This window comes from Crotalus tigris, unplaced genomic scaffold (assembly GCF_016545835.1).
Source record: "Crotalus tigris isolate CLP2741 ecotype Arizona unplaced genomic scaffold, ASM1654583v1 scf7180000024374.3283719, whole genome shotgun sequence".
Classification (NCBI taxonomy): Eukaryota; Metazoa; Chordata; class Lepidosauria; order Squamata; family Viperidae; genus Crotalus; species Crotalus tigris.
The window spans coordinates 1,477,181-1,501,173 of record NW_024100544.1 but is presented as its reverse complement, the minus strand read 5'-3'; the positions used below and the strand labels follow the sequence as shown (position 1 = coordinate 1,501,173).

General features: G+C 34.6%; 1 protein-coding gene across 16 annotated transcripts in view; it reads right to left on the bottom strand.

Annotated features, from left to right (window-relative positions):
* Positions 1-23,993, bottom strand: part of NCKAP5 (NCK associated protein 5) — a 656,435-nt gene that overhangs the window by 134,738 nt on the left and 497,704 nt on the right. For all 16 annotated transcript variants that reach the window (XR_005554850.1, XM_039328230.1, XM_039328233.1 and 13 more), the window contains one exon: positions 23,473-23,592. Coding sequence is in view for 15 of the 16 variants with exons in the window: in XM_039328230.1 (XP_039184164.1) it covers positions 23,473-23,592 (120 nt within the window). In the remaining variant the exon portion in view is untranslated. The remainder of the gene's footprint in view (positions 1-23,472; positions 23,593-23,993) is intronic.

Below are 23,993 nucleotides of genomic sequence, written 5' to 3'. Positions count from 1 at the left end.
TGAAAAGTGCTTTTTGTGTATCCAGAAATATCAGTCACGGAAAGAGACACAGTGAGAACAAGATTACAAAAAAAAAAAAAAAAAAAAGACCTCATTATTGGTTTCAAACCTAGCATAACTATATATTGTCTCGGACTAAAAGAAACATAATGATTTCTGAACTAGTAAAATATGTAGGATTTGGGGGGAAGGGGCTTGCTATGTTCACTTTTGGAAAAGGTTTCTGAAAAAAAAGAGTGAAAACGAGAGAGACAGAGAGAGAATTTTATGGGAAATGAGATAAAAAATAATATATTTTAGGGAGGATAAAAACTTCCCTCCCCTAACTTCCAAAATACAGAATATATGTTTACTATATGAGATATGGGTATTTATTCATTAAGTAGAATGGGGAGGAAGTCTTTCACATTACTTTTTTCATAATCAGAATGAAACATATGCTAAAAGTTATGTTTAAGTATATACAACATTTCTAGGAGTTTTTGAAGAGAAAGGTGCAACTTAAAATTATTTGTGCAGTACTTCCAACTGTGATTAAGATCGATATTATTAAAATGGGTGGAATAGAATGATTAAACTAGAATGTAGCACATTCTGGCTTTTAATACTTTTCTTAAATAGTTAAATCTTGACCTCTCAGAGAAACAGAAGTCCTGGGCATAATCCAGCATATTCTTATGATCTTACTCATAGCCATCATGGTGAAGATATTGGAGAAATTTCTTTATACCAGAATGTGAATTGTATGAAGAACAAAATGAAATGCTGGATGTGGCGGCTTTAAGAATGTTTAAAGTCCAATCTGCATTTTCCAAGAGAAAAAGGGAATATGAATCAGTTTCTCCTGCCTGTTGTATATTTTTTTTACTTCATCCAAATTACTATATAGCCACTCTGAATACAGAGCATGCTAATAAAATGAAGGCTTATAAAAAGAAAAATAAACACTAGAATTATTGCGCGGCACAGGACAATTTTGTCCTGAGTTCCAGCCTCTTGCTAGCATTCTATACCAATTGTTAAATAATGGCTGTTACAACTGGGTTGTGGTTTGTTTGTTTTTTTTTTTGCAATATTTTCTGCCATGTTGGCAGGTGAGTAGAGTAGACCAGTAATTTAAAATGTCTTTTCTGTTTGAACAAGGATAAGAGCTACAAGATGATACTTAATTCTACCCTTCATTTTCATAAACCAAGATTTCATGTAGACAGGTAAGGCCCATTACTACTGATAGGAAGAGAGTCATCCTAATTGACCACCTTTTGCTAATCAGGGATTGGTAGACACTTACTGCCATTTTGCCCAAGTTGATCTATTTTATGTATGCTTTTCCTCAAAGTATTTTAATCCAAGTCTGCCAGTAGTTTTCTTTTATGAATGGGTGTTCACTACAGCTGATTCAACTACAGAAGGAATTATACTTAATTTTATAACATAAACTATTAAGAGAGAGGTGTGGTGGTGTAGTAGTTAGAATGCAGTATTGCAGGCTGACTCTGCCCACTCTCAGGAGTTCGATCCTCACCGGCTCAAGGTGGACTCAACCTTCCATACTTCCGAGGTCGATAAAATGAAGGCCCAGATTGTTGGGGGCGATATGCTGACTCTATAAACCACTTAGATAGGGTTGTAAAGCCCTGTGAAGCGGTATATAAGTCTAAGTGCTATTGCTATTGCTAAGGGAGAACAAAGGTAAATTACTATTCATAGGGAGAAAGTTAGCAAAACCCCCACAACTGTTCTATTAATCTAAGATTAATAAACTTTGTGGTCTTGAGACAAAGTATGGAATAATGATGCTGGTGAAATGGTATGCAAGCTTCCCACTTGTGGTTGGCAGAATGGAAAAAGGTTGTACACAGCATAATATGTCCCCAAAGATGTGAGGAATTTCAGAAACCAGGAGTGAATTGAAATGCTCTACCTATACAATTTCATATTTTTCTCCTGTCAGCTAGTTCTTGATAGCCTTCAGGAGCTGATTGGTTACATGGAATTGCTTTCAATTTCATATTTTTTAAAACAAAAACCAGATGGGGCCTTGATGGGCAAGAGTAAGAGAAATGCTGAAAGAAGAAAATTACTTGGGAAGATAATCTGGAGTAGAAAAATTACAGCATTGCAATGAACCTTTACTTATGTTATTCTCCCATTCCCAAGGTCACATGAGAGAATTGATCTTTTCTTCTATGTGTTTACTCAGAAGCAGATCTCACTTTGTTCAGTGGACATTATTGTAGCAATTAAAGATGTATTTATTTAAAAATAAGTCCTGCTGAAATAAGGAGGAGTTTAGGCAAAATTAATATGCTTGGAACAAACATTACACATGGTCAAAATTGGAACCCAGGTACAATTTTCCTTTCCAATAAAAATCAGAAGTGCAGATCTGAAATAACTTAAAAACGATTTGAATGAGAATGTGCCTATGATTCATTAACTACTGTTGTTATTGATGTGAGACATTATTGTCCCAGCCACCTAGATTCCATCTTTCAAAGCTTAGGGAGGACGGGTTTAATTCATAATGTTCATAACGTCCTTGTACTCCCAAGCAAGATGCAGACAAATCAGCACTTCTCCTTGTATCTTGACACAGATGAGTGACTAATGAAACCTAGTTTGCTCAAGTCCAGAAACTGAAATGAATATGAATGTCCAAACATTGCCCTGCTAAAAATACTTTAGTTAAGGCTATCAATATCATGTTGCCAAGGTTCAACAATCAAGGTCATTGCAGCTTTTCTACTTGGGCTTATCAAGAATGAAGGCCCCACGGAAACGTATGAGTTAAAGCACTGATGGCGTCTTTGGTTACATAGACCATTTGGTTGATTTTATCTTGCAGTGCAGTGTTTCACGCCCTCAGCAAAGTCATCAGAGAGTTCAGTCAATACTGTCAGAGCATCCAGATTCTACCCATTAACAAAATCCGATGATAAGGTTTATATGGGAGTAAGAGGGCCCATTTATAGAATTGAGCACAACGTGCCAATCTCAACATTATTATAACAATGTCCTGTGTATTAAAGTACACAAATTGCCAAATTATAGAAGTTTCATTTGCATTCTCTAGAAAATTATGCCAAATTGCTAAACATTCAAATGCTTTAAAAATGAAACTACCACTAAAGATAAACTTAAATGCCAAAGTCTTTAGGTTTCAAAATTTTATCATCCCTGTAATACAAAATAAGCTTATCAGAAAGAAATACAAATAACTGTATGCTCATTTTTAAAATTATTGTTATTGTGCTTGTGCTCAGAGTTACCTTGCAAGCAAAGCCATTATTACTAAATATGCTGAAGACTGACTGATAGGGGTAAAGTCAAATTTTCTCTAATGGAAATGGCATTATGTTTTTATATATATGGGTTTATAAAGGAGCTTAGGAATATGTCTAAAGAACCATCAGATGTTGAGCCTTACAAAACTGGCTCATGTTGCATTTTGCTCATCTTCTGGAATAAACATAACTGCAACAACCGCAGCTTTGAACAAATACATTTATGTATAATTAGAAAAATTATCATCTGATATTCAAGAGGGAGGCTTCACTTAAGCAATCAGAACAAAGCTTGCACATCAGCCAAATTAATAGCAATGGTTGCAATTCCAGCCGGTTTCAAATTCCAGCTTCATCATGAAGAATCATTTAACTTTATGAATTCTTTTTGGTATTTCATTTGGAAGTTATGGAGTGTGAAATATGCAGCACGATGAGAAAACAATTACCTTGCATTACCTGTTGCTTATGCATATTATATTTAAGAAAAGTCCTGCAGTGACTACTAGTTTACTATTGTATGATTTCAGTGAAGTGAAAACTGATCCAAAGTGATAGAAATACACTTTTACACAATGTATGTACTGGGAACATTTTGCCTGCCCACTGTGCTAAGTTAATTCTAATGCTCAAAATCAACCTCATTTTACAATCCTGTTACTGACAAAAAGATTGCTCATATTTATTTTAAAAAATGCACCTGAAAAAGAAATAAATACATATAGAATTATAGTATTAAAGCCACAATCTATACTATATCCATGATCTCTATCTCTGCCATTAACAATATATTAAATAATTTCATACCATATATTGCACTAAAATAATATTAATATTTTTTATTTGATGAGAATCAGAAAAAAGCAAACAGAAAAATACATTATACACAGTCAAGTCCATTGCCTTTTATTGAATTAAAACTATTTGCCTTAGATACAATCTGTACACACTCCCAATTTTTTTATGAAATTCAATTCTTAACACACAAATTTCCTTTCAATGATTTCAGCAAACTCTTTGTAGAGAAATTTAATAAAAACATGATATGCATTATTTTCAAGTGCTGTAAAATATGAGCGCTTCTGGGCACTTCAACAGAAAACTTCACTGTCAACTATGCAATTCTTTTTAAATAAAATGTAATATGACTAGACAAGTACAATAAAAACATTATCATGCGTGTGTTCATATCTTAACCTGGAATTTCTACATTCTATCACCATTTTTGAACAATCTATTGAACATAAAATAAAAGCTGAATATCCTAGATTCTTGATACATATATAGGCTAAGTAAAAGTCAAGAACATATTAAACTCAGTGAAGATTATTTCAGTTTTTTCCATAATAGTTACTGCCTAAATGGGCAGTTGGCTAAATTTACCACAGTGGGCAAGCAAAATGCCCACAGTACATACATTGTGTAAAAGTGTATTTTGGATACGCCCAAGAGAAGCAGCTAAGAGCCGAGGTGGCGCAGCAGTTAGAGTGCAGTACTGCAGGCCACTTTAGCTGACTGTGTTCAGCAGGTCAGCGGTTCAAATCTCACCGGCTCAAGGTTGACTCAGCCTTCCATCCTTCCGGGGTAGGTAAAATGAGGACCCAGATTGTTGGGGGCAATGTAAATATATATATACATTGCTTACTGGTGTACACCGCTTAGAGAGTGCTTGCACTTAAAGCGGTATATAAGTCTCATAAGTAAGTAAGTAAGTAAATAAATAAATAAATAAATTACAGGCTGGTAGGGCTTCAGAGACAGAGATATAACAGAGAGAATGCCACTGATGTTGGTGGAAAGGTACCAACCTTTCACTTTGAGAGCGGGCAACTAAATTTCATTTTTGATGTGCGCCATTGTGCCCACAGTATAAAAATGACAATAAAGGTTATCTTATCTTATCTTATCTTATCAGCTCACATATATGAGATCACTAAGGCACTGGTTTACACATACTGAGTTCTTTTTGATATTTTTTGGCTTTCTGAATTATCTTGGGTGTATCAGCAATAATGACTCTTATTTTCTGATATTTTAAAAAAAGATCTGCTTAAACATCTGGCGTAGGTCTCTAATCTATATTGGATGATCCTAACCATTATTTTGCTAGCATGTAATTTAAGGATATTGTACAACATTTTGCACAGTCTGCTAAGTCTCTTCTCTTTGGTACTCATATGGAGATTTATCTCTTTCAATCTGTTGGCCATTATGTCATTCTTCAGATTTTCAGCCATTATTTGTTTACAATGCATCATAGCTTTTACTGATTTGTCTGCTATTGTTTGTAATATTTCTGTACATGTTTCATCCTGTATGCTTTCAACTTGGTGGTAGTTGAAAGGCTGATCTTTCTTCACCTTTTAATACTAGAGGATGCTGTAAATATGGAATACTATCTAAGCTACCTTAGATATTTGCTTAGATCTTCAGTAGCCTTCCATTTCTCTTTGATCTTCTTTGAATCAATTGCTGTCTGTTCACTGTGTCTTTTAGCAAGCCAATACAAGAATGGAGCCTCCTTCTCACTTTTGAGATATTTTGGAAAATTATTCCTCATAGTGACATCAATGACTAGATATCTCCAAAGCTTTAATTTAGCTGAGTCATAAACATCATTAGTACTCTGAAAGATCCTCAGCAATTCTTTAGTATTACCTTGAGTGTCATATGAATTGAGGAGGCAACCATCCAGTTATATATGATCAATATATTATATATATGGCTTACTTGGGAAAATTTAGGATTAGTTGACTATTGCCTTTTCCTGTTGAATAGCTATGTCAAACAATCAAATAGCTAAAAAATTACTATCTATTTTCCCTGATCTGCTGAAGTGTTTTATTTCATTTTTTCATTTCATTAATAGCATATTTAGCAGTTGTAACAAACACACACACAATCACACATGGGCATCCACACAGACAGATATTCTGGTTACTTTTCCATGAAAGAACACATTAATACTTACAATTTTAAAATACGGTGTGTGAAGCAGAACATGGTAAATTAATGGGCATCACAGAATCCTGAGGAATATATATTAAAGAGGACTTGTAGTAAAACACAAACTACCCAAGCTTGGATGGTTCAAACTACCCAAGCTTGGATGGTTCAAAATAGATTTGCACAGCTTTGAGAATTGAGAATAGCAATTTCTACTTCAAAATTATTCATAAGTATTGTTTCTCTTTGGCCTCCAGACAGTTTCTCTCTTTGATTTATTAGTAGTGGCCTTTTCTCTAGCTTTGCACTGTTCTTTTAAGTAGAAGACTAGGAACTTATGAAAAGTGGTTCGGTTAAAATATTAGAAAGGCTTTTGGTTGTGACAAGAAACCCAAATATTGGGATTTTATTTTTAAGCAACAAGCAGGGCCCTCATTCTGTTGTCTAAACACTGAAAAACAATCCTATTAGCTGAAGAAAGATTAGGAAACATCGAATAGTAAAAACTATGGCTTACATCCTCATGTAACTGGCATATCTGTTACTTGTAAAATGGCTTGCACTGGATATCTCCTCAATATTTAAATACTCACAGATTGTGCATGCTGATTGTTAGACTGGAAGAATTTTATTTATATCCACGTTTGCTAGTAAAATACACTTGTATATATGTGTGTGAGAGAAAAATAGTCAGAAAGGAGATACTTTTATGGGGAAAAAACCCACTGCTTTCTGGAAAAAAGTCTCTATATGAATTTCAAAGGAAGATTTGGATGTGACAGATACTGAGGATAAAATAATATATAGACTAATGTATAATATAGCATAATAGCTATTCAGAAGAAAAAGTAATAACATTTGGATAAGAGTATGTTTCTATAACTTCTAACAAGGATACAGTGAATACTACAACCTTTAAAGTCCATTTTATTTTAGAAGTATTAATGATATATGCTTTAGCTTTTAGAAAAAATGTGCATAACCAAAGCAGAAAATAAAAAAAAATGAACATCAAAAAACAAAACAAAAAAAAAACCCCATGGTTTTCAGATACTATTCTGAGCATAAAACAGCTGGAGTTGAATACAAGCTATTATTGTATGCAAATGATGTGACTTTTGAGAATTGGAACATTCTATACCAGGGAATGTATTGATATAGGACTGCAGTTTGATAATTTATCAGATTAACCAATTAACTGGATTAAGACTCACTAACATCCTATGGACTTTAATTATTCCAAGAGAAGTTTGTTTTTTACATATCAAATTTATTTATTAATTTAGATTTATATAGACGCATATGCACATAAGGATTCCCATCTTAATACATCAAAGTATTAAAATGATAAATTAATAGATTTTATGCAAAAAGAAACTTTAGATTTTGTTTACCCAAATTATAGCTTTCAATTCTCTTTTTACAGTTTTATCATTATATGTAAATTTTGATTTTTATTTCTCAATAGAATTCAAAGAAGCAAGTCCAAAGCCCACTATGAGCATAATTAGAAAACTATTATGTGATCCATTTTGGTAGAAATATGGATTCCTTTTTAAACAAAATATAGTTATATTTTTAGATGTTTTAAGATACCTTACTCACATAGGATTACTGTACACTATATGATAATTGTAATTTAAAAACTATAATTATTCTTTATCGTGAAATTCATTGCCAATAGGAATATTGATATTTTAGATTATCTTATTGATCTAAAAATAGCTTTATATTGAATTAAAACATCTTTTGATTTCATGAATTCATAGAGACATATTAAAGGACCTAAAACTCAATTACTATTACTTTTGGAATATGTTTTGGATATTCCAACTCTACAGTATTTCTATATGGACTATTAAATATTGCTAAGGTGAATATTAATTATTTGGAACAATTTTGGAACAACTTATGTTCAGAAAACAGTGATAAACATCATTATAGCTAGTAAGTATGATTCTTATTATCTTAAAATAGTATTAATTCAACAAAAATTATGTTTGTTGGACAGCTCAGAAAATGCATTAAAAAGAGTTTGCTCTCAATTTCACTGTCAAGGTGAGGATGCATGAAATGAGCTTAGCTTATATTGCCTTTTTTTGATCTGTGTATGTCTTAAAGGTATCAGTGTGATCATATGTCAATTCTTTGGAATTTATCATTACAGGTATATGAATATCTATGCATCTTCTGTGTCTGAGCTATGCATGGGAAAAAATATTTTAACTGGAAAGACAGTGTCAGCCTGGATTTACAGTCTCGGATTTATCCCTGTAATAGAAAGATTGATCAATATTCTGTATGGTCAAGATTTAAAGCTGTGTTTAAAATTGCTCTTTTTTATACTTTATATGCCACAAAATGTTTTTGTTTGCTTTTTTGCTTGTGTCTTTCTGTGTTTTTTAATTTAAAAAAATCAAAAAGAAAAGCTTCAAAGTATAATTTTCCTTAGAGATCATTTGTGATATTTTTTCTTCTGTGATAGGAATTTATTTCTGCCTGTTGGTCAAGTACAGAATAAAATTTTCCCTTTTCATCCCATCTATTTAAAGAGATATGGAAACAAGATAGTTTATTCTAGAAAATTATTTACAGGCTAGCAATACGAGTGCTAACCTAATTTGCTTAATAATAATCATTAATTTTGAATCATCTACAATTTTAAAAAATGCTATTGAGAATATTACAACAATTTTGGACAAGAATTGGGCCTGCCTGTATCAACTTCAATATATACCAAATTTGCTGTTGTCTATGGTATACTTAGCTTTTTTTGAATAGTTCATTTCTGTCCAAAAATAAAGAGAATCCTAGGATTCGATCTGTTAAAGCTGATAGACGTCAACATAATTATTTACCTTCTAATGCCTACTCACGTTCTTTAATGATATTTGAAGCACAGGTCATACTCTAGGCTACCCACTCCATCTTATTTTGTCAGCTACTCAATAATTAATTGTCCCAGAAGAGTTGCCATGTATAATGTTGTCATGGAAGTAAGTTGCATTTTTTCTGCTACATTGTTCTGTGTCCATTTAAATACAGTACAGTGCCCTCAAATATAACCATGTACTAAAATACTTAACATAAACTTCAGAAGTTGCTTGTATTGCCATCCCAAAATAAACAGCAATTTTATTAAGATCAAGAAAACCGGCAACAACCTATTCATAAGCATAATTTCTCAACTGCGCAGTTGTAAGTTGGAACATACAAAATCCGAATTCTAGAACATCACTTTCTGTTGAGCATTCAATCACTTTTTTACACATATTTGACCTGGAATACAGGACACCACAAAATGTAGCTGCATTACAGGTCATGCCCAGCTTTTACTCTTGCAACATTCCTGCCTGGATGACTGCTTAAAATGGGTATAATCAGTGTTGCGTCCCTATAAAGAGGGTAGAAGAAGAGAGAAAGTATCCCTATTTTCATGTTTCCCACTCATGTGGGTGAATCTGACTTTCAGTGGGGATATTTCTGAGTCTGCCCAGCAACAATGCAGATGGCAATGCACTGAGCCAGTATAAAGGCACAGAGTGCTTCCAGATGATAACATGAAAGATGAGAGAAGGCAGGGGTACAGCTGTCAGAGACATCAGCATATAAATGACTGGGTGTCTGGCCTCTGTCCCGATCCCAAATCCATTGTCAAGTAGCTCTTTTAGCATTTTTTAAAGCCCAGTGCAAAAATAAATTCTGGGAGCAAACTGAAGGAAAAGAATTTTATGACTAAGTCTCCACCAGGTCTGTTCCGGCAAAGATAGGGCTTAAAGAGCAATTCAATAAAATAGAAGCATATACAGGTCTCAAACCCCAGAAACTGAAGAGTTTCAGGGGACTGTTATTGGGGAACAAGAAACAGACATCTTAGAAATTTTGTATAATACTCTGCAGGCAATAGGAGTAGTTTCTTTTTTTTCATAGCGCAACCAAGACATCACTTTTGCTTCAAGACTGTTTAAAGATGCAGGAGCTTAATGCCTATTCCATTTGCAGAAAAAAAAAATTGACTGCGGCCACATTTTTTTTGCATGTTTAAATGTAGTGTCGAAGAAGGGGAAGTAGAAATAATTTTTTAGGTCGGTACTGTATTCCCAGTCAATGGACACAAAACAACTTATGGCTGAAAAAAAAACCCCGATATTAGAAAAGAAGTTACAAAATAAAATGTCTTACTTAACTTGGCAATGGTTGGGAGTTATTAGATGTAGTGTTTTTCTACACGTGTTCCTCAAGTGCACTGATATACAAATGTCTTAAAGTACTTTCTATCAGTTTCATTTCCTACTGTGATTGTTCTTTGCTGAGCTTGACTCATCTCTTTCTTCTTCTCTTATAATGAGTAGCTTTCTTTACTTTTCCAGTTCGTCTCTCTCTTACTTGACATGAGCAAAAAAATGGAGCAATAGCCAGATTCCCCCCCCCCAAGCCTTTTCTGTTTGATACTACCCCTTACATCTTCCTTCTCTGCTTATCAGCACTCTGGTACAGCTATCCTGTGATCCAGAAAAAGAATTAGGCACCTAATCAGAGACTTAAGAGCTTGGCTGCTATTTTTTTATTTGATTGATTTAGGCCTCCTTTGTCTAACTGGATCTTGGTACCTTGCATTGTTCCCCTCTCTGGTCTTAGCTTCAGGTTGATCCTCTGCAAATGACTTCTTCTACCCTTTGAATTGATGGTTCCTCTCTCCTTCAGGATCTCAGCTATGATGATAATCTTCTAACCACCATCATTTTCTGTTGGGTTTCTTTTGATCTTTCGATGCTTTGGAAATCTTCAGCCTCTTCTCTAAGGGCTCAGCATCTTGTCTAATGTCATTCAGGCCATTTTTGTAAACAGCAGCAGTAGCAAGCAACAGCACCTAGCATTAGTGGTTCCACTAATAATAGGAACATAGCAATGGCATAAACTAAGGCATCCTAGGTTCTTGGGACGAACTTGATGGATATGAAGGCTAACACCAGCTGAAGAACTTTCCCATTTTTGTGTATATAATAATAAGAGGAAAAATAAGAAAGCAATAGACAGCAAATGCTGATTCTGTAAAGAAGCTAAAGAAACAGTGGACTACCTAGTTAGCTGCTGCAAGAAGACCGCACAAACTGACTACAAACAAAGTAGCAACAGTGGTGCATTGAAAGGTCTGCAAAAATACCATTTCCCTCCAAGCAAAAACTGGTGGGACAACAAAATAGACAAAGTAATAGAAAATGAAGATGCTAAAGTGCTCTGGGACTTTAGAATTCAAACAGACAAGCATCTGCCAGCACACAGATTCACTCTGAGAATGAGATGGGTGGTATCTAAATTTGAGAAATAAATAAATAAAAAACAACCCAAGCTTAACAACTGTTGATAGGACAAAAAAAAAAGTCTGAATATGGGCAATGCACTGCCTGGAGACAGAAGAGAAATAATTGGACAAAATCACAAAATACAAAGATACGCAAACAGAAGTAGAATGACTACGGCTAAAGAAAAACAAATATAGTACCAATAGCAATAGGCACTTTGGGTGCAATCCCAAAATATCTGGAGTGCCACTTAAATAGCACTGGCACTGATAAAATCACATTGTTGTATATATAAAAATAAAAAATAGGAACAGCTTATATCTTGCAATGATATCTTTAATATCCAACGTCATCTGACTATCTCAGATCCTTGGGAAAGACTTGATAGGTAGAAAAAAAATGCCAAATCCAGTCTAAACATTAGAGGCAGTATATTTGTATGATCAAACCAATTTTCTTTTTTCTTTTTGATGTGATTTTGTTTTGTTTTACTTTTATTTGGATATAGCTTGTCCAGAGCCATTTCAGAGCTGGGCAGTCTCTAAATCTAATAAATATATAAATAAATGCTGGTGTCTTCAACCTGACCCCTGAGATCAAGGATTTCCAATCTTTTCTGGAGGCACATTTCCTTTTTTTGCCTAAGTAAAACTTTATAATATTGATTATTTTTTGTTATTATTGTTTTGAATCAGGAGAGCAAATGACAAGAGAGATGAGTTCTTTATCAATAGTTTTTATGTTTACTCATTATAGTTTTTATTGCTATTAGACATTAATGGAAAAATCAAGATTTGGAACTAGTGATCAACTCTCATTGCTCCTTTACAGCATGTTGTGATAAAAGATTCTACATTTGAATTATGAGATGCTGGAAGCAGGAGATCAAATCAGTTGACTCTGCAGTAATTATTGATGATAGAATTGAAAATTTTCATACTTAAGATATTTATGACTAAGTTGCATAACCTTTGGAATCACATCTTCAACACACTATCTTTCTAGTGATCAGCATCCAAATAAATGTTGGTCTTGCAGATGTAATTCTGAGGTGAAGGTCAGGTGATCAATATCTGGGTAACATCCTATTCCAAAAGTAATTTCTAATTTTAAAAGGTCATGGGATACTATTACATAGTCTATAATTCTGGTTCCAATCTCTGCTCAAAATGTATTCCCCAGACTTTTCACTTCTCGTCCTTCATTAAGAGTAGTAAGATCCAAGTTGTTCGCCTTCTGAGTTAAGTAATATTCCTTATGAATTTTAGACAGAAACTCATTTCCAACTCTTTCAGGGACTGGCCTGTTTTATCTTACATAAAACTCTGCATAATTCCATTTCAATCAAGTATTTATGTCCCCAATTATAATCACAATCACAATCATTATTATCTATCTATCTATCTATCTATCTATCTATCTATCTATCTATCTATCTATCTATCCATCCATCCATCCATCCATCCATCTATCTATCATTACTCCAGGAATCTCAATTTTGAGAAAGCATATACTAAAACTGGAATGGCATTAAAAGGAGCATAAACATTACAAAAATGAATAGTTTGTTAGCTGTCAGGTCCATGCCCAATGATGACACAGTGAAATCCAACTGGATCCAATCCTTTATTTGCCTATAGCTAATGGACAGAATCTTGCCAGATTAAAGCTATAAACTTCTAACCTAATAGATACATCCTGAGAGATTTTCGGATGTGGATATCCTGAACCTCTTCCTTCCTCCCCCATCCAGCTCTGGACTGCATAGTCTCTTAATTTGGGCTTCTCTCTGGAATGTCCTGCCTCCTTCCTGGGAAACTACAGTACTGCTGAGTTTCCCCTCCACCACCACTCCTTCTCCAAGTGCACATTCCATCAGAGTAGCAAAGACCGTCTAAAATTCAATTTAAAAAAATGAAATAAGCAAAACTGGTCCCAGAGCTTATGGGACCTTTCTACTAAGTTCAAGTACAGTCTGAAATGAAATGTTTTAAAGAAGAGGTACTAATAAATGATATGGCTACTTCAGTTTTACATCTAAGTATTTTAAAATTGTTTTTAAACATCAATGTCTACGTACAGATATGGGGCAAGTCTATTAGAAGACAGTTCAGTTGAGCCATTCTTATAAGATGCTTATGGAACAGTTCTTACTTAAATTATTGCATCTTCCTAACAATGCTCTATATCTATTATTGGTCATATTTGTGGTCCTATGCAGAACATTAATGTCTGATTATTAGTAAAGCAAGTGTTCCTACCACTTATTAAATCTACCAAAGGACAGAAATCCTAATTTTAAAATGTACCTGTGGAGAGGTTTAGATCTGCACATTACTTCTGGCAGCAGAAAAATCTGCCAGTGGACAGAGAGATACAGTATGTACCTCATCCAAACCTCAGTAACACAGTTGTTAATCAAAGGACCAAAACAAGTTGAGGAGGAGGAGGAGGAGGATCCCCTTTCCAACTTCACTTGAAAGGAATATGCAGCAAATTCAATCAGATGAATTTGACCAAACCTTGGCTATTTTGACTACATAGTTTTAACTGTAAAATGAGATTGCCATTGTAGAGTTGTTACATGGAAAGTATACTACTACGTCTGCTAGCTTCATACTTCTTACCAGCTACCTATGATACAGGCAATCTTTTATCTTTGCATAATGAAGGATATAAACCACTGAAGTATCATATAATTTTATTTGAAATGTAGAAATCTTTAACTTTTTCTCTATAGTGTTCTCCTGTAACATAATTATTGGTGATTAAATTAGCAACTGTAACTTGGGTTATACCTGGCATAAGATTTAGCAATGATATCCATAGGGGAGTACACAAAAATTGATTAGATAGATAGATAGATAGATAGATGGATGGATGGATGGATGGATGGATGGATGGATGGGTGGGTGGGTGGTTGGACAGATGGACGGACGAACGGACGGACGGGCAGATGGAGGGGCAGGCAGGTGGGCAGGCAGATAGATATCTTATGTAGATATAAGATCAACTTCTTTTGAGGCACACATAGAAGGGAAAGTATGTATGATGTTCCTCAACCATTCTGCTGATTTTGAAGCCCTCCTTTCCTCTGCTCATAAGATATTGCAGAGGATTAGCAACCTATCAGCAGAGCCATTTCTATAGTATATATACTAAATATTATTTTATGTACTAAACATACTATATTATTTTTTTTTTATTGAAAATTTTTACATTTTACAAAAACAAATCCCCTTCCCATACCCCCCCCTACCTCACCCCCCCCCTTCCCAACCTCCCAAACCCTCCCCTGGACTTCCCAGAGCTGAGTACAGGCTTAATTAAAAAAAAAAAAAAACTTAAAACACTTTTAAAACCTAAACAAATTTAAATACAATCATCATTCTATATAAGCTCCCTCCAAAAACACAAATTTAAACATTACTTTCTTTGAATATCTATATCTATAGTATAAAATCTAATTTCTCCCTCTTTCTTTATCCTAAAACGAAAAAATAAACATACAAATCTTTGTTATACCATTAAAGCTAAATACTCTTAAAGAACTTAAAGTAAGTACATATTTCCTTCAATCTTCATAATCTTCTCTCCTATCCAAAAAGAAAAAAACTTAAAAAACCTATAAGTCCTAAACAAATCTAAGCACATTTAATTAAACAAATTATTTTCTCTTAAAAATATTAATAATAATATTTAAAAACTAGAAACACTTTTAAATCCTAAACAAATCTAAATACAATCATCATTCTATATAAACTCCCTCCAAAACCACAAATTTAAACATTACTTTCTTTCCTAAACAAATCTAAACATTTAATTAAACAAATTATTTTCTCTTAAAAATATTAATAATATTTAAAAACCAAATTTAAGCATACTTAAAACTTGAACAAGTTATACTCCCTTCAAAACACAAATTTAAACATTACTTAAAATTTAAAACATTAGAATCCCCTCACTAAAATAAGCAAATTATAATCCCTTCAAAACATAAATTTAAACAATATTATCATTAAAGGTTCAAAACTTAAAACAACAAAATTAATAAACACATTAAACATTTCAATCTTCACCAATAACAAATTCCATCCGTAAGAAACTGCATCCTTATCAGTCTCAATTATATTAGTATTATTAATACTATATTATTGACTACCAACATGTCATGCAAGCTCCAATACGGATAAAACTGTTTAAGTAGCTGCAGTAAAGATACAGAGCTGCTCAAGTTCTTCAAGATCAGTTCTGAAAACAGATTTCAGAGTAGATGGATGTTTTTATCAGTGAGTTTGCACTCAGAGGGAGGAACTATGACAGTGGTAGTTTTTCCAAGAATATCTGGAGGGACAATCTCAAGAGATCCTATATAAGAGCCCTTGGATAAACTACTGCTTCCACAGATCTTTGGAAGTCAGCTTAGTACTAGCCAGGATGGTAGGAAAATAAAAAAAGGGAAAAAATAATGCTAACCTAAGATGTTCTCTTGTACTTTCTCTACCAATTCTTGTTTCATTTGATGAAAATGAATTTGCTATAGACCTTCTTTCAAAAAAGAAGAGAATTTTGGAGATGTTCTTTTAGGTGAAATACAGTGATCTTCCACTTAGTTATGAGACGATAAAATGGCTTATAGGAATGTTCTTTGGTTAAATCAAAATCAAAAGGAGGGGGGAAGGAGGAAGGAAAGGTTAATTAAACTCTCTGGGAAAGCATCAAATAGGAAATCTCCCCACCATTTTATTTCAGTTGCAGTATTATGATTCTTTCTTTGAGAAATTGCTGGAAATTTTCTCTTTGCCCTGGAAAAAAAACTGGAGAAATCTTCCAGCCAATTCCTTTGCTTATATAAATCTCCCATCCACTTCTTAAAATCTCACCAGTCATGTCTGGTGTTTCAAGTAAAGAGAATTGAGGGTGTGGGTGGTAGACTAATGGGTTTTTTTCCAATTCTTGCTCGGTATGTTTTCTGAATTTTGTTCTCCTGATGGTTCTTCTGAGAAGCTGAAATGTTCCCAGCCCTGCTGAAAGGGATTTTACATTTCTGCACATGCAAAGATCTCAAAAGTAAGGCTTACCCCCAGACAATAACCAAAGGAGTACAATTTGTATTACAGATTGGAAGATGAATCAGAGAGGGATCATATGTGGTCACTGGAGCTGGTTCACCCAGATAAGATGTTGGCTTGAGGCGAAGCCAAATAAAAATATTTCACTTTGGAAACATGCAGGATGTCAGAGTGCAAAATGCTCAGTTTGGAGAAAGGCTAGCCATTTTGGATCAGACTTTGGTTTATCTAATCTTCTTGTGATGAGAATTAGATTTCCCTTGCCTGACATCTATTGCCAAAAATGGATGCTCTGAATTTCTAGCACCAAGGAATTAATGCGCCAATCTGCACAATCAAATCCCTGCGATAAAGACAAATGTTTCTTTTGCAATATTTTCAAGCTCTGTGATGTTTCCAGCCTCTCTCTCTGACTGTGCGTGTTGTGGTTGAGTATCTGTGGATCAGTGGGTGATGGTGAAAAATGTATGACACTGACATTTTTTTAACTATATCAATTATAAAAAACTTTGAACGTGTTGCAGAAAACATCTCCAGCATAAAATTGGTCTAGACTAATATTATTTTTTCTTTCTGCTGGTTACAGGGAACACAAATTAGAGGGGGGGGAGAATGTACCTACATTTATCAAAGGAAGAGGCTGTGCACTCAAATTCTCGGGGTTACACCTTTTTCAGAACTAAGAATGGAAATTATGTTCTCATCTTTTTTATTGTGAACTTTGCTCTGAAGCTGAATGTGCCAAAAATGAGTAATGCAAGGAACTATTTCTCGCAAGATTACTTCTCCTCTGCTATGAGATTTAAAAGAAAAAGAAATTGCTGCTTTAGTCTGAAGGTGTAACTGTATATATTTATACACACACACACACACACACACACACTTAACAGTGTTGTCTTTTTTCAAACCAATGATCCATAGCTCTTCTTTTTGGTTTACTGAAACAAGGGAGTTATTAGTCTTTTTGTTCAACGTGGACAATACACGTGTACTTTCAAGGTGCTCTGTAGGATATAATTTGTTTCTACATCTTTCCTGTGGCTGCAATAAGTACAGTCCTAAACTTCATGGAAGCTAGTGAGGTAAACTAAATTAGAATACAGGTAGTCCTCAACTTACAACTATTAGTTTAGTGACTGTTCAAAGTTACAAACGGCATTGAAAAAAGTGACTTATGACTGTTTTGTACACTAAATGACTGTTGCAGCATCCCCGTGGTCATGTGATCAAAATTTGGACACATGGCAACTGGCAAGTATTTATGATGGCTGCAGTGTCAAATTGGGGTCATGTGATCACCTTTTGCAACCTTCTGACAAGCAAAATCAATGGGGAAGCCAGATTCACTTAACTATTGTGTACTAACTTAACAACTGCAGTAATTCATTTAACAGCTATGGCAAGAAAAGTTGTAAAATAGGGCAAAATTCACTTAACAACTGTCTTGCTTAGCAGTGGAAATTTTGGGCTCAATTGTGGTTGTAAACCAAGGACTATCTGCACCAGAATAAGGAATAAGAACATAGACAGTTAGAGATAGAAAAGAGAAACAAACTAAAAACTAAAATAAGTCACAATGGGACAAACTCTGGATGGTACCATGAAGCAAAATGATTGGAACCAACAATATAACCTCAAGAGCGTTGCTAGAAAATCCTGGTGTAGCTCCTATACATTCAAGGTATACTCACAATGTTTTTGGCATGCTGTGGTTCCAAGAACTTGATGAGACAATATAGTCAAATTTAAATTAACACATTTATTTTTGTGTTAAGAATGACGAGTTTAGTTCAAAATCATTTAATGGAGATATTAAATGTACACTACACAGGCATTATGTCATTCAAACAGCCATGTGTTTAGAACCAATAAAATATGAGAGCTAATGTTGAATTCATAAAATTTTAAGAGTATGTAATAATACAATTTTAACTTTAAGGAAGCATGACGGAGAAATATAAATGGTGTTGACAAAAAATTACTGCATTGTGTCAATGTATGCATTTCATCATTTTCATCAGACTTGTAAAGAAAGAAAAATTGTTTAGACCAGGGGTGTCAAACTGCCGGCCCACGGGCCGGATGTCAAGCAGAACCCACGCCCACCCCAGCTCCGGCAAGGAGAAAAAAATCACGATACGTTGTGACACGTCACATGATGCAGCGAGTTCGACACCCCTGGTTTAGACTATGTTTATTAGAGATATTTTATTTCAAAATTGTACAATTTACTGACCTCTGTCTATTGATCATACAAATCTATATCTAAGGAGGCAGTTTTTATACATATTTGGTGGTGCTCTAAAAATCTTATTTTATCTGGGATATTCCTCAGGAAAAAGTTTACTTGCCACTAGTTTTATTTAATTGTATAAAAACTGTGAAACAATAGCATACTAAATGTGCATTAGCAAGAATAGAGGGGCTGTTAACAACTAAATAGCAGAAGATAATTGACTTCTATTGATTTCTCTACAGAGAAATAGTATTAAAATAACAGGTTTATTATGATACATTAGTTCACTTTTGGCTATGATTTCTGTAGGGATAATTTCATTATATGTTAAATATTGGGCCTCATTTATAACTTAGCTGACAGCTAGATTCCCTTATGCTACTTTTTGCAATCAAACTTCATATTGTTATAAATGTCTTTCTCCTATAAAGGTAAGAGAAACTGTGCTGATTTAATTAACATTTGTTGTGTATTCTGATGATGTGTCTTGATTTTGTGTTATCTATTTTATGTTACTGTAACAGGTATTTTAAAAAAGATGTCTTAATGAATAATGATCATTTTATAGTTAGAGACTTTCTTAGGCATATATGCACAAATATCCCAGCCTATGACTGTACTGTTCACAGAATATATTAGTTAAAATCCATGCTTTCTCTAGTTTTCCCCCCTAGGCAGAATTTAAAATAATATTAATGATTTCCATGTCACGTAGATCTTTCGGACAAGATTATCTGAAAGAACCTTCTCCCTTTCCTCAGTTTTAAGATCACTTAAAGAGGATTTCTGCTGGTCCAGTCAGACAATCCATATCCAAGTTGAGTTGAAGCTAGACTTTGCCCTCTTTGCTGAAGGTGGTCATAAATGATCTTTCACTGATCAGTAAAGCTATTTCTAACTTGACAGATGTTTGGCCTATAGGCAGAATTTCCATTTACTGACACTAATTTCAGACAACTAACAACTAATGGTTTTTAGTTTTTATTCAATGTTTTTTAATTTTTATTCAATGTTTTGTTATTTTATTATATTTTTCTTATTTTATCCGCATTAAGAACTATTTAGAAGTCTGGATTAGGATGAGGAAGGGCTCTAGTTGCCTTCAGCTTTCCTTGCAGTTACAAACTAATCAGGATAAAATCCAGTTCTAGAGCATTTGAGAACTGATGCAAATCAGAATCAATAAAAGGACTACATCAATGAAGAAAACTGGCCTCATATGAGGGAACTTCTTTTGTCTATAGCCTTCTCTCTGCCTTGCTTTAGAAAGCTATACAAAACTCTTGTTTAAATGACAAAACAACAGAGTTGAAAGGGACCTTGGAGGTCTTCTAGTCCAACCCCCTGCTCAAGCACTTCAGGCAAATGGCTGCCCTATCTCTTCTTAAAAATCTCCATTGATTGAGCCCCCACAACTTCTGAAGGCAAGTTGTTCCACTGATTAACTGTTCTAATTCTCAGGAAATTTCTCCTTATTTCTAGATTGGTTGTCTCCTTGATTAGCTTCCATCCATTGCTTCTTGTCCTGCCCTCTGGTGCTTTGGAGAATATGTTGACCCCCTCTTCTTTGTGGCAACCCCTCAAATATTGGAACACTGCTATCATGTCACCCCTAGTCTTCTTGATATTTGATTACATTTTGTTTCTTTTTCTGCTAGTAAATTACTATTACATTCCTTTTTCTTTTACCTGTTTCTGATTTTTTAAACATTTCTGGTTAGAAGAACACCTTCCCTTTTAACCTTTTCCTTCATTTTTTTTTCTGAACCACTAAACAGTAATGCTCTTGTTTTATCTTGTATTGGATGTGCTGTATTTCCTGTGTTTTTAAATGCTAAGGGATTATGGTGTTTATTAGCTGTTGCTATTATTTCATCCGGAGTCAATTACTAAGCACAAACCCCACTTTTAAAATTGAGCACAAATAAACTAAATGAGCAAATTTAATACAATATAAACACAATAAAAAGATGTAAAACAGCTGTACATTTCAGTAGAAGGCAGCATTAAACAGGACTATTAAGTAGACAGAATGCCAGAAAAAACTGTGCCAGATACCCACACTTCACCATCAACATTACAAACAGTTGCGCTTCCCTGAGGAGAGCATTTTATGTGTCTTCTCTCCAGATATCACTAAGGTAGCTAACCCAAATATGTTTTAGTCCAGATTTTTCACTCATCACTCAAATAGAAAAAAGAAGGCAGATAAAAAACAAGGAAAGAAAGGGCAGATACAAAATTAACCCAGTTTCTCACAGTTATGACAAAACATGGAACAGACATTTCCGTCTGGTCAAATGGACAGGATAAACTGAAAAAAGTTTTGTTTGGTGGGTTTTCTTTTAAAATTCTTTTCAACCCAACAGAATGGCAGAAGGAAATTAAGTAAAGGAACTTGGGATTCTGTCCATCTGCAGGATAATTCTCCAAATTTAGTGGAATGGGAAGGCAACAACAATACAGACTAAAAATGAGCCAGATCTGGTCAGCAGAGGGGGAAAAAAATGTAGCACATCCTTATGAGAGAAGCAATCTGGACCAATGTCCTTCTTTCCTTCTTTCTAGTCGTATGTTTCAAATAACTGCTATTATTCAAGAAGTAGAAAGAATTCCAGAAGCTGTGTTCTGCAGTATCTTCCCTAATGTATTTCATTTGTTTACTCTCTTCCAATACTGTATATTTTCTTTTCTACTGAGGTATCCTGAAAACTATTTCTAATTTTTTAGATAGAATTGTGCAAGGGAGCAGGCTGATGATATGTTTGGATTATTAATATACTTCTATCACTCTCATTCTAAAATCAGTGGCTTCCATGAGTTCGCACTATAACATAAACAAGTTTGGATAAATCCAAACCTACTCCCTCCAATTAGATGTATGGAATGAGACCTCTCTGCTTTCACTGTACTTGTCCACATACAATTGGTGCATCTTGTTCTGTTTGGTGACACATACATTCAGTTGAAATATGGAGTACACAAAAAGGTTCCATTTTCCTTTTGTCATTTCTGACTGAACATTCACGCTGCCGCTTTACCTGAAAGCATCACTACATCAGTGGTGGCAGAGGACTTTTCTAAGTCAGTTTCTAAACTTCCAGCCATTAGTTTGGGACAATAAGCATGAACCCATTTCCATCACATCCAATCTTTAACAGCCTCTAGACCAGAGGTAGGCAACCTTGACTCTTTTATGACTCGTGGACTTCAACTCCCAGAATTCCTGAGACAGCATGGCTAAGCATAGAAACCTCTCCCTTTCCCCTCAGCATGGCTGGCTCAGGAATTCTGGGAGTTGAAGTCCACAAGTCATAAAGGAGCTAAGGTTGCCTACCCCTGCTCTAGATACTGAGAAAGGGACACAACTGCATTTCCTGCTGTGCCAGAAATGGCAGTTCGTATAGATAATGGTTACGGACGGAAGGGCTGAGCCACACCACAGAACACTTAAAAGATTCATCCTCTCTCTCCACACAACTACTGACCGAGGCCAGCCAGTAGCAGAACCACTGCAACACAGAGTCCCCCTTTCCTCGTTCCTTTCAGGTGGCTCAAAAGGATTCCCTTGTTGATGGTACTGAATGCAGACAAGGGAGCCAGCAGGGCCAGGAGAGAAACATTCCCCTCTCCTGGTCCCAACACTAATCTTTTATTCATTTTATGCACAATGGAAGATCCAGCCACAAGGCTGTCATTGTGTGATGTTGATGACTTTTGCTTATTTTAAACTGTGTAGATATGATATTTAGAAGGCAATGAAAGCACTTCCTTTTTTCTTCGTATAACTTTCTATCCTATGAATGAGCCCATTCATATAGAAAACATAGAGCTAAACCCAAGGATGGGTTTTGTGTTACCACAGAGCACTTCTGTTTGTCTAAGTCATGACATCTTTTATTTTCTTTATGTCTTCTAACTTTTACATCCCTTTGCTGTACAACATATTTTTCTGTGAAAATCTCTCCTAACCTTTTGAAGACTTGCAGTGAAAAATGAAAATCAGAGTTCAAGAAAAATTGAGCACAGAAGTTAGATGAGGAAAGGTCTATACAACATTTCAGATAAATCATCTGTTTGTCTGGAAATCTAGACTTTAATACAATTACATTATGAGATTACCTGATGGAAGTATTTTTCCTCCTGGAAGAGCCTGTCTATTGTTATTCTGCTTCTTTTTTTGGGTAAGCAACTTCTCACACAGTAATGCATTTTCATCTCTCTCTTTCTTTGTGTACACAGGTAATCCTTGTTTAGCAACCACAATAGGGACTGGCAACTCAGTCGTTAAGAAGTGGTTGCCAAGTGAAACTGTGCTTATGATCCGATTTCAACTTTCCTTTGTTTTACAGTCTTGGATTGTTGTAAAGTTAATTTTTCATCACCGCCATCACCACAAATCAACACTAAACTTGGAAGTCCTAGACGAGAACTACCTGGACTCTCCATTTCAGATGCAATATAGCAGCTTTCAATGCCACGTTCTTGTAATTTACTATAAAATACCTATAAAATGGCATTTTTTTTCTTATTGGCTTTACCACTAACTATCCATTCTTAGGCAATGTCAGTCAGGAAAAAACTATAATATATTTTGAATACAAACATTTATTTACAAATAAGTTTACCTGAAACAGTATGCTAGATGTTGGTTTCACTCTTTGCTGGAATAGCACATTTAGTGTTTGGTTTTGTTGTTCCAGATCAAAAACTCTTGTTTTCAACTTCAAGCATTCTTCTCTCAAATTCTAGAACAGGAAAGAAAATGGCATAAATAACAACAAGATAATCACAGAATCACAGAGTTGGAAGGGACCTCGGAGGTCATCTAGTCCAACCCCCTGCTCAAGCAGGAGACCCTTACAGAATGACAGAGTTGGAAGAGACCTCGGAGAATTAGGGTTATCTGACCCCAAAATTATGTCAGTACTAGAATACACATGATATAAGATCGAATCTTTAAAGTTAACAATGTGCATATATTTCAATATAGTTTCAGCACTATTAAAGAGTTAATAGTGTTTCTTTACTCACTATTTTACTTACTTCTATCTTTGCTGACATCTGTCCTAAAACTAATCCATTGTGGACATAAATTATTTCAAACTATAGGGCATTGCACATCAGAACAACTAGACATAAGGACAGT